This window comes from Callithrix jacchus, chromosome 14 (genome assembly GCF_049354715.1).
Source record: "Callithrix jacchus isolate 240 chromosome 14, calJac240_pri, whole genome shotgun sequence".
Classification (NCBI taxonomy): Eukaryota; Metazoa; Chordata; class Mammalia; order Primates; family Cebidae; genus Callithrix; species Callithrix jacchus.
The window spans coordinates 53,025,008-53,037,502 of NC_133515.1; the positions used below are offsets into that span (position 1 = coordinate 53,025,008).

General features: G+C 37.0%; 1 protein-coding gene across 48 annotated transcripts in view; it reads right to left on the reverse strand.

The window, feature by feature from the left end:
* The window catches only part of SANBR (SANT and BTB domain regulator of CSR), an 83,624-nt gene that overhangs the window by 16,295 nt on the left and 54,834 nt on the right, over positions 1–12,495 (reverse strand). For 15 of the 48 annotated variants that reach the window (XM_078349270.1, XM_078349280.1, XM_035272493.3 and 12 more), the window contains 6 exons: positions 10,090–10,181; positions 8,728–8,756; positions 8,573–8,646; positions 7,998–8,086; positions 4,541–4,632; positions 1,507–3,651 (listed from right to left, as the gene is read on the reverse strand). In XM_078349270.1, the coding sequence (XP_078205396.1) occupies positions 3,615–3,651; positions 4,541–4,632; positions 7,998–8,086; positions 8,573–8,646; positions 8,728–8,756; positions 10,090–10,181 (413 nt within the window). In that variant the 3' untranslated portion in view covers positions 1,507–3,614. Of the gene's footprint in view, positions 1–1,506; positions 3,652–4,540; positions 4,633–7,623; positions 7,858–7,997; positions 8,087–8,572; positions 8,647–8,727; positions 8,757–10,089; positions 10,182–12,495 lie in introns of those variants that run through there. The other 33 variants (XM_078349277.1, XM_078349283.1, XM_054244943.2 and 30 more) reach the window with 13 other exon arrangements.

Here is a 12,495-nt window from a genome sequence, read left to right on the forward strand (position 1 = left end):
AAGGAGGCCTCTAAGAGAAAATGAAATAGTTTTCAAGGGAATACTATTTCAAGAAGGTGTTGGAATGTGTTGATAGGCCCAGATTCCAACCCCGGTATGTAGTTTAGTTTGCCTTTCTGAATGTTCTTTTCCACCTGTAAAATGGGCATAATGCCCAATTTGGGGGGGGGTTGTGAGACTAAAGAAGATAAGGCATATATCAGGAGCATGATCCTCAGCATATACAAAGCATTCAACAAATAGCAACTATTAGGACCATCACTATCTTTAGTTTGCTAAGAACTGACCATGTTTATAAATAGTAAGAACCAAGCTGGCTATATTTTCTCAAGGAAAGATACATCTTAGAAAGAGAGCTACTGATAGACTTTGCTATGGCCTTCACTTACTGTTTTTCAGTTGAAGCCTCTTGGAAAACAGCATAGCTCCCTACTGCATAGTTCCCTACCACGTATCAGAAAACAATATTCTTTACCTAACTCTTTCTATGAATGCCACTTACTTTGCCTAAATAAGGCAAGGCATTTAATATGATTTTCCTTTAAGTTTCAGATGCCATAGAAACCACCAAGGTATTAGTTGCCTCCTTTCTTGCACTAAATACATACACACACTCACACAATACACAGTCTTAGTAACTCAAGTTACAGGAAAAGGGATATGAAACTCTCAAAGAATTTAGGCTACCTTCCACATATTAATGTAACAATGCAACAATAATAGCAAACATTTATGGAGGGCTTACTATAGGCCAGAAAGTACTGTGCTCATTGTTTTAGATCTATTAACTCATTTAATTGTCCCAAAATCTTATAAGGGTGGAATCATATTATTCTTATACTATCTTCCCCAATAGATTAGCTTTAAATGAGAGGAGAGTTAGCCTATTAGAATTAAACTGGCTAGATATCCCAGTCCTGGGAAGTGTGACATAATTGCTCAGTGAATAGCTGAAGGTTGGTTGCAGAATTAATCCCAGGAATTGAAGACAAAAGACATTTTTTGTTTGTTTGTTTGTTTTTTATATTATAATGTGCCTTTAGTACATAAGCTTGACAGAGCTTCAGCCTCAGCTCCCAAAGCAACAAGCATATCTCACTGTACCTGGCTGAGTACTGTGAAGAAGTAACAAATAAATGCAATTGTGTATAATCAGCATTGTTATCAGATCATCTTTTCTGAGGTATTTTTTCCCTTAAATGTTTGATAAATCTTTACCAGCATAACCTCATTTAAAGTAATTTTTTTTTTTTGACAGGGTCTTGCTCTGCTGCACAGGCTGGAGTGCAGTGGCATCATTATGGCTCACTGAAGCCTTGAACTCCCAGGTTCAAGCAATTCTTCCACCTCAGCCTCCCTAATAGCTGGGACCACAGGTGGGTGCCACCATGCTAAAGATTTTACCTTGTAGCAGAGATAATTTTCCATGAAAACCTGTAGAATATAGAGCCACTCTAGACTTTTTTTCTGAGTAGAATAATTCAGATAAAGAGACTTTGAAACAACTTTTGTCATTAACATTTATTTCAATCAAAGAAATGTGAATCCAGAATTAACATAAGGTGAAATCGTAAAGTATCTTGCAAAAGAAATGCTATTAAGAGTTTAAAATGTTTGTGGCACCTGTGCTATGTATTACAAACATTAACAAAATAAAAAACACTTAAAAAAAAATTAAGATGGAGTCTCGCTCAGTCGCCTAGGCTAGGAGTGCAGTGGCACAATCTCAGCTCACCGCAACCTCCGCCGCCTGGGTTCAAACAATTCTCGTGCCTCAGCTTTCTGAGTAGCTGGGATTACAGGCACACACCACCATGCCCGGCTAATTTTTTTGTATTTTTAGTAGAGACAGCGTTTCACCATGTTGGCCAGGCTGGTCTCAAACTTCTGACCTCAGGTGATCCACCCGCCTCAGCCTCCCAAAGTGCTGGGATTACAGGCATGAGCCACTGCGCCTGGCCAAAAAGTACATTCTGAAGAGAATCAAACTTGTAAGAATTTGTAAAAATCAATTCAGTGGTACAATCTCCCCAGGGGAGAAGCAGTTTGTCATCTTACCATCAGTTAAAAATTGAAAGAGGACATATACTTTTTCCTTATCTAGTCGTGACTGTTACAGCACTGTTTACATGTACAAACTCAAATCCTTTTAAGAGAAAACACAGTAAACTACAAAAAAACCTCTGGTATTTAACAGAGTACTTACATATAATATACTACAAGACATTTTCTTTAGAAAATAAAAGTCTATTTCAACAGTATCAAACAATTGAAACAAATACAAACCAGAACAAAATTTCCAAACAGAAGTTCAAAAACCTTGGCAAAGCCATACAAATATCAAATAGCATCTAGCTTCATTTATCAACTAAAAGACTCGCTAAAAAAAATGATTTCTGTACATGTAAACTGAGTGCAACACTTCAATATTTCACTGGAAATTGCTATTTTGTCACACATTAAAGTCTGTTCTCTGAATAATTTGAAGAAATTTCAATTATAAGGCAAATTAAGACATAAAAAGTAGAAACAGTGCATCTTAAAGTTTTTCAGAGACCTACATATAATTTACAAACACATAATTTATTATATGGTTATAGTTTGGAACAAATTTTCCCTGAGCACTCTTTCTGCCTGGTTAGAAAAATTTAAACATGATTTATAAAATGGAATTTTATTTGGATTTTTCTTGAATATATGTAATTTTTCACCCATCTAATGTTTTTGGCAAATTTTAGACATCTCGAACTAACAAGTATAACTGTTTTAAGGAGCTATTTGAATGGTTATAGAAATACGGTTGGGTTTGAGAGCCCTGAGAACTGTATAGTCAGTGTCTCATACAGCAGAAATGATTTACTGTCCTAAAACTATCAATGGTTATTTTACCAATTCAGAATGACACTAATTTCACAGAGGACAGAGGTAATAATCAGTAACTCCAGCTCAGATGATCAATAGATAAGCATTAAAAACTGAAATTTAAAAAAAGTTGGATTAACATCATACATTTCATGATATAATGCTGCAAAAATTAACCTTACCTTTCTGCCCAACACAGTACTTAAATACCTTACCTTGAAACTTTATTTAATGCAGTTTTGAGACCTGTAACTCCTTAGTATTCATGCAAACTTAAATTAGCATCATTGGGGATTTCATCACACAAACTGCAGTTCTCAATGCTATCTCAAGATTTACAGCCCCAAAGACATACTACAATCAGTGCACATGCATGGTAACACTGGCGGTTGTATTCCCCTAACTTTTAAGGTCTTAAAAAAATTTAGCCACTTGACAGTTTATGCCTCTTCCTTTTCATATAAATAAAGGAAAACACATACTGAGAATCTCAACTATGCAAATTTGTAAATAATTGTTTTCTACATAGCCTAGAATCATACTAAAAGAAAATTAAATTTAAAAACTTTCATATTTACAATGAGATTTTCATGAAACCTAACTATATATTTCTTTTTATGATTGATATGGATTAAAAGAATGATTAATAACAAAACATTTGGAAGTCATTGTTCTGAAGATCTTCCAGAAGTGAGCAATTTCAGATGTCCAGGAGTGTGCCTTCTCTCTTTTTACTTATATTTTAAGGTGCTTTATGCAGGACGCCCTTGACCAAAACGACTTTTAGACCTAGATTTTTTTAAACAGAAAAGGAGGTCAGAGTTGCTTCTAAAACAATAGGAAGTTGCTGCTCCTTTAGATTATGTTGGCTTGGCAACATCAAGGTTTAATAAACCTTCTTGCAGCTCCGTAATCCGTTTTCTAAAACTCTTAAAGTGAGGTGTATTTTTGGATTTCAGATTTGTTACTTCTCAGGAATAATATGTTATGCACATTATATATAATGGACCTGGAGCAGTGCCCCATAATCAAACACATTAATGTCTTTTCAGTGAAACAAATGAACACTTATATTCAGTGGGATGAATAAAAAATATAAATGGCATCACAGCAACTCAGTGCAAGTTTGAATTGCTACAAATGTGTGAAAACAAATTTTAGCTTTTTGAACTTTCTGGATTTCAGAATTACAAATAAGGAATTAGAATCTGTAATATTAATGTTAAAATCTCAGTAACTGTTAATCTCTAATGGAAAATTTGTGATGTAAAATGACACAAGACTCACCAGTTAGATTTTATTAAGAGAAATAAAATATAAAGCAGGAAATGGTAAAGACTTTAGTGATTTATACAAAGTATTAATATGTGATCTACAAACAATACAAAAATTCTGCCACTTCACAGTAGCATTATAGCTTACATTTTTATCAGACGTTGGCTCAGAATAAAGCTGGTCCAAGCAGCAGAAAACTTTAAAAAATCCACAAAGCTATACTTTCATTAGATTTTATCTTTTAAGTTAAAATCTGGTTTTGATTAATGCCTTGATAATATAATCACTGAAACGCAACATAAAACCAAACTCAACTATATGTTTCTAGTGTTCATATGATTTATCTTAAAAAAAAATTCACTTCAAAGCCAGTGACACTCCAATTTAGTTTATGCTGATTTACCTTGTGTTTTTCTCTGAGCTGCTTTGGCGTGCACTGACTGGCACTGAGGCCTTGATCTGTGCTTCCAGCCTGGAATAAATACCTCCTGCAAACTGTAGAATAAAGAAGCAATATTGTTATCTTCACAGAATCAATAGAAGCTCTGCTACATTAAAATGGGATTACTTTTTAATTTAGAAGTAATTTTATTTTGATTTTTTAAATCCAGTCTTTTTGAGGTATAATAACATAAAGAAAAATGTACCATTTTAGTGTACAGGTGTGGGTTTTGACAAATGCATACAGTTGTATAACTACTGTCACAATGAAGACATAGAAAATAGTTCAATCACCCCCAAGAAAATTCGCTCGCTCCCCTGTAAAGACAATCTAGCTACCATTACCAATTCCTGGCAACCATTTGTCTGTCTTCTATCCCTAGTTTTGCATTTTCCAGAACATTATATAAATAAAATCATATAGCATGTAGCCATTTGAATCTAGCTTCTTTCACTTAGCATAACATATAGGAGATGCATCCATATTGATGCCTAAGAAGTCTGTTCCCTTTTTTTTTGGAGATAGCATCTTACTGTCAGCCAGGCTGGAGTGCAGTGGTATGATCAAGCCCTGACTTACTACAGCCCTGACCTCCTGAGTGATCCTCCTACCTCAGCCTCCAGAAGAGCTGGGACCACAGATGTGTACAACCATTCCCAATTAATTTCTTATTTTTTGTAGAAACAGGGTCTCTCTCTGTTGCCCAAGCCAGTCTTGAATTCCTGGGCTCAATGTTCTTTTTTATATGCACAGTTTGTTTTCCCATTTACCAGATAAAGGACATCATTTATAGTATTTCTAGTTTTTAGCAATTATAAATAAAGCCATTATAAAAGTGTGTGAACTAATCTGTATGATGAGTGAATGTTTATAAGAAACTGCCAAACTATTTTCCAAAGTGGCCTTTTTTTTTTTTTTTGCATTTCTACTGGCTATATATGAGAGTTCCAGTTGCTCCAGATCCTCATCAACACTTGGTATGGGTTTCCTCCTTTGGAGACAGTCTCGTCCTGTTGCCCAGGCAGGAGTGCAGTGGCATGATCTTGGCTCATTGAAACTTCTGCCTCCCAGGCTCAAGTGATCCTCCTACTTCAGCCTCACAAGTAGCTGGGACTACAGGCACCGCCACCACACCCAGCTATTTTTGTGTATTTTTTTGCAGAGATACGATTTCACCATGTTGCCCAGGCTGGTCTCAAACTCCTGGGTTCAAGTGATCCTTCTACCTTGGCCTCCCAAAGTGCTGGGATTACAGGTGTGAGCCTCTGTATTTGGCCTCATTTAGGTTTTAATTTACATTTCTCTAATGACTAATGATGTTGTATCTTAGCACATCTAATAATATATGCTTATTTGGCATGGAAATCCTTTTTTTCATGATGTCTGGCTACTCTTTTGCCCATTTTAATTTTTATTATGTTTTAAAATTTATTATTGAGTTTTGAGAGTTCTCTATATATTCTAGATACACATATCTTATCAGGTGTTTTACACATATTTTCTCATAGTTTATGGCTAGTCATTTTATTGTCTAAATAGTATCTTTCGAAAAGTAGAAATTTTAAATGCTGATGAAGTCCAATTTTTCCTTTATGGATCATGCTTTTGGTGCTGTAGGCTAAGAAATATTTTCCTAAAGTCATAAAGATTTTCTCCTATGTTTCCTTTTAGAAGTTTTATAGGGAAGTAAATTTTTAAATAAAAGAATTAGGGCAAGAGTATGGTACTTACATAATACCAATATGAATGATAATACATAATGCCATGACTAATATGTAATTCTACTAAGAATATAGATGTTTCTTGTCATCATTTTCAGCAAGATAACATCTTATTTTAGAGATGATATCTAAGCACTACATGCAGTTGATGAAAATCAGTACTTTCAGACAGTTGCCCTCTGGATAGCCAAGATTTGGTCAAGACCTAATAATCTATTCTTGGTGTGATGACACACTTTTAGCAATGATGTACTTTATTATGTGTGTTATAGATGACGTCTGGATCATGGATAATAAGACATGGTGGAAAACTTTTATGTGAGCAAACAGGCTAACTGGTACAGAATATAAAAAAAAAGTAAATTTGGCCAGGCACGGTGGCTCACGCCTGTAATCCCAGCACTTGGGAGGCCGAGGCGGGTGGATCACGAGGTCAGGAGTTCCAGATCAGCCTGGCCAACATGGTGAAACCCTGTCTCTACTAAAAATACAAAAATTAGCTGGGCATGTTGGCGCATGCCTGTAGTCCTAGCTACTCGGGAGGCTGAGGCAGGAGAATCACTTGAACCTGGGAGATGGAGGTTGCAGTGAACCAAGATCACACCACTGCACTCCAGCCTGGGTGACAGTGCGAGACTCTGTCAAAAGAAAAAACAAAAAAAAATCCCATAAATTTGGCCGGGCGCGGTGGCTCATGCCTGTAATCCCAGTACTTTCGGAGGCTGAAGTGGGTGGATTACCTGAGGTCAGGAGTTTAAGACCAGCCTGACCAATATGGTGAAACCCCATCTCTACTAAATACAAAAAAATTAGCTGGGCATGGTGGCGCATGCTTGTAATCCCAGCTATTTGGGAGGCTGAGGCAGGAGAATCGCTTGAATCTGGGAGGCGGAAGTTGTAGTGAGCTGAGATTGTGCCATTGTACTCCAGCCTTGGAAACAAGAGTAAAACTCTATCGTTTTTTTTTTTGTGATGGAGTTTTGCTCTTGTTACTCAGGCTGGAGTGCAATGGCGCGACCTCGGCTCACTGCAACCTCCGCCTCCTGGGTTCACGCAATTCTCCTGCCTCAGCCTCCAGAGCAGCTTGGATTACAGACATGCGCCACTATGCCCAGCTAATTTTTTGTATTTTTAGTAGAGACGGGGTTTCACCATGTTGACCAGGATGGTCTCGATCTCTTGACCTCGTGATCCACCCGCCTCGGCCTCCCAAAGTGCTGGGATTACAGGCTTGAGCCACCATGCCCGGCCTACTAAAACTCTAAAAAAAAAAAAAAAAAGGCCTGGCACAGTGGCTCACACCTACAATCCCAGTGCTATGGGAGGCCGAGGTGGGTGGATCACGAGGTCAAGAGATCGAGACCATCCTGGTCAACATGGTGAAACCCTGTCTCTATTAAAAATACAAAAATTAGCCGGGCATGGTGGCATGCTCCTATAATCCCAGCTACTCAGAAGGCTAAGGCAGAAGAATCGCTTGAACCCAGGAGGTGGAGGTTGCAGTGAGTTGAGATGGCACCACTGCACTCCAGCCTGGGTGATAGAGCGAGACTCCATCTAAAAAACAAAAACAAAAACAAACCATAAATTAGTCTTTTAAATTTCTATCTAAAACATCCTTATAATCCTAAGCTGAAAATAAAAGTAGGAAGGGAAATATTTTACACAAGTGTAATACACTAGTACATGATTCTTACTTCTTTTGCTTCCTTTGACTTGACTCGGTCCAGATCCCCCAATCTCATTTTTATTAGGTGCCCTGTAATTTCAGACATTCGCCGTTGATCTGAAGGGAAAAAATAGTAAACTTTACTTTTCATAAGGATGATACAACTTTTTATTTCTCAGAAAAGGCTGTAATCACCAAGGGTTTATGAAAATATCTTTTGATATTATTTTACAGACATATACATCTATATGTCTGAGAATTTAATTCAGCAAGTTGCAAATGACTCATTTATGGATAATTGTGCTGCTTTTTAGATTACCATAAAACAGCCTAAAACATATTCAGTCACCTTTACAGTCAAAGTAATGGGCCAAAATCAATCTAAGTGATCTCGAAACCACAGATGCATAAAATAATACATTATTCAGTGGGGTTGTCTAGTAATGAAACTCTAGTTGTTGCCTAAGGAAATATGCAAAATTTGGGCCTTACTTTAGCTTGATAGAACCTCTAGAGCTATTCAGCATACTTTACAAAATGAAAGACACACCAATCATTGCTATTTACATCCAATTTGTATATTACCCAAATAATAAAATTTACCGTCTTCTCTTTGTGCATCCTGGTTGAATCTCAAGGATCTTGTTGCATCCCACTTATTCTTCTGCATACTCACACTATTGAAAAAATTGAACAAAAATCAGCATTGATGCTTCTTTAAGAGTGGATATCCGATTGGATTAAGGAGCAATACTCACACGAAAGGAGACACATCTCTAGAAGCTGACTAAAAAAAAGTAGACAACATTAAGGCCCAATTAGAACATGTTTACTGATTAGTGCTATAGTTAGTAATAAAAAGAGTTCAGACTTATTGAGTGCAAGACACTGTACCAAGAGCATTACGAGTGCTATATTTTTTTTTGAGAGAAGTGCTATTTCATTTAAACCTTGCACCAACTACATGAGACAGGCACTGTTACTATCTTCATAATAAAACAGGTTCAGAGAAGTTAAGAAAGTTTTCCAAAGAGATACAGACCTAGAATTTGAACCTGGCTTTATTTGTAAACCTTGGAATCCTAGCTTATGCATTTTTTTTTTTTTTTTTTTTTTGGAGACAGGGTCTCACTCTGTTGCCCAGGCTGGATGCAGTGGCATGATTATAGCTCACTGAAGCCTCAACTTCCTGGCCTCAAGTGATCCTCCCACCTCAGCCTCCTGAGTAGCTGGTACTGCAGGTGCACGCCCATCATATCTGGCTTATTTTTGTATTTTTTTTTTTAGTAGAAACAGGTTTTTGCCATGTTGCCCAAGCTGGTCTCAAACTCTTGGGCTCAAGCAATGCACCCACCTTGACCTTCCAAAGTGCTAAGATTTACAGGCATGAGCCATCATGACCAGCCAGCTGATGTAATTTTTTTTAGAATTAACCCGCTCATATGCCTGTGATACTTAACACAAAGATGAATGTACAATATGTCCAATGTAACTGTGTAGATCTTAACTCAGCATCAACCTATCACACATTTTTGAAATTGATGGTTTTTCTTATAGACAACTATGGTTATTACTATTCTCTTATTCCTACCTCTCTTTTTTATCCCTCCCTTCAAAGGCATGGAGAAATAAAACTTATTTTTAAATGTCATAAAATAAAATTTATTTTTAATTTAAAAAGTCTATTTTTAATTTTTTGAATACGTAATATTGGTTCAAAATTCAAAAGGTATAAATAGCACATAAAATGAAAAGCCCCTCACTTTTGTCCCTTACACATTCAGTTTCCTTCCTGAGAGGCAACCCATTTTATCAAGTTCTTATGTAGCCTTCCAGAGATATTTTATGCCTATACAAGGAAGTTCATTTGCATTTTTCCCTCATCTACTTTACACAAATGGTAGCATACTATACCACTATACATTTCTGCACCTTCCTTTTCTCATTTGTCAATGTATCTTGGAGGTCTTTAATCTCAGTCTATAAAAAACTTCATTCATTTTTACCTTGCTAGTATTCCATGTGTCTACATTACTCTTAACTTTTGATTTTCTTCTGGCTATACTCACTTGCTTATTTTTCCAAATGAACTTTAGAATAACAATAGATTATTTAGTTACCTTTTCCAGTGCCTTTTCTTTCTTCTGTGCACAGGGTGAAGATATCTGCTTTTTTGGTTGTCTGGTGAACTTCTTTGGCTTCTCCTTTTTCCCTGATAATGAGAGGTCAATGTTGTAAGCTTAGCCCCCATATACCTCTCCAATCCACTTGTTATTTTTAAACAATAAGATTATTACAAAAATACTGTCTTAAGAAAACTTACACATTAACCTCTGGATAAAAAGCAAATATACCATGAAGCAAAGCTGAAATTGCTTTACAGGTGTTCATTTTCTCTTTCTTTTCTTTCTTTTTTGAGACAGAGTCTTGTTTTGTCTCACACACACAGGCTACAGTGCAGTGGCATGATCTCGGCTCACTGCAATCTCTGATTCCCAGGTTTAAGCAATTCTCGTGTCTCAGCCTCTCAAGCAGCTGTAAGTAATCTGTAGCTATAAGTGGTAATCTGTGTGTTTTTCCTTGTGGATTTGTCAGTTTTTGCTTTTTATATTTTAGGGCTTGGTAATTAGGCACACTGACATTTATACTAAAAGTACAAAAATTACCCAAGTATGGTGGTGCATGCCTGTGATCCCAGCTACTCGGGAGACTGAGGCACAAGAATTGCTTGAACCACGAGGTAGAGCCGAGATCATGCCAGTGCATTTCAGCCTGGGTGATAGAGCAAGACTCTATCCCCTTCCCCCCACAAAAAGAATATACTACTAGTGACTTTATGCTAATAAATCTGACAAGTTGGATAAAATTCCTTGAAAGATAGAAATTATCAAAACAAATTGAAGAGGCAATAGAAAACTTTTTTTTTTTTTGAGAAGGAGTTTCGCTTTTGTTACCCAGGCTGGGGTGCAATGGCGTGATCTCGGCTCACCGCAACCTCCACCTCCTGGGTTCAGGCAATTCTCTTGCCTCAGCCTCCCGAGTAGCTGCGATTACAGGCACACGCCACCACGCCCATCTAATTTTTTGTATTTTTAGTAGAGACAGGGTTTCATCATGTTGACCAGGATGGTCTTGATCTCTTGACCTCGTGATCCACCCACCTCAGCCTCCCAAAGTGCTGGGATTACAGGCGTGAGCCACTGCGCCTGGCTTAATAGAAAACTTGAATAGCATCACACTAACTAATGAAATTGAATTCATAATTTAAAGCCTTCCTATAAAGAAAGCTGCAGGCCCATATGGCTTAACTGCTGAATTTTATTATTCTTTTAAGGGAGAAACAACAAAAATCCTACACAAACTCTTTCAGAAAAGAGTGGTGAAGGCAACACTTTCCAACTCATTTTCTAATGTCATTATGACTCTGATATCAAACCTTGAAAAAGACAACAAGAAAACTACAAATATCTCTCATGACCAGAAATAAAAATCCTTAACAAAATCTCAGCAAATGAGCCCAGGCATTGTGGCTCACACCTGTAATCCTACCACTTTGGGAGGCCAAGGTAGGAGGATCTGCTTGTGGCTAGGAGTTCAAGAACATCCTGGGCAATACAGGGAGATCTTGTCTCTATAAAAAAAAAACCTTAAAGATTAGCTGGGCATGGCGATGCAGACCTGTAGTCCCAGCTACTCAGGAGGCTTGGGTGGGGAGGACTGCTTGAGCCTTGGGAGGTCGAGGCTGCAGTGAGTTGTGATCACAACACTGCATTCAAGTCTGGGCAACAGAGTGAGATCCTGTCTCAAAAATAAATATATATATATATGTATATACATATATATTCACACATATGCATGCGCGCCTGCACACACACACACACACACACACACACACAAGTCCAATGAAGTGATATATAAAAAGAATATCAAATGACCAAGTGGAGTTTACACCAGAATATTGGTGTAATATGTGAAAAATCAATCAATGTACCTAAATTGATACAGTAAAGGAGAACATCTATATGATCTTCTCAATAGATGGAGAAAAAGCATTTGACAAAATCCAACACCTATTCACTACAAAAAGTCAGCAAACTAGAAACAGAAATGAACTTCTTAACTGAGAATAAATTCCCTAAAAGGGAATTTATAAGAAGCCAACAACTAACATTACATACTTAATGGTTAAAGACTGGATCTTTTCCCCATAAGACAAGGTAAGGATGTCTGTTTTCACCCCTTCTATTCAATACCAGGTCCTAACCAGCAAAAAAGGCAAGGCATATAAATAAAAGGCATACAGATTGGAATGAAATCTAATAAATGAAGAGCAAGTAAGTGAATCTAGCAAGGTCATAGGACAGAAAGTCAATATACAAATATCAATTGCGTTTTGACCATCGTTAATATTACCATCAATGAGCAACCAATTTCATTTATATAAGCATAAAAATGTGTAGAAATAAATTTAACAAAATATGTTCAATACCTGTACACTGAAACTACAAAACATTGTTAAGAGACAT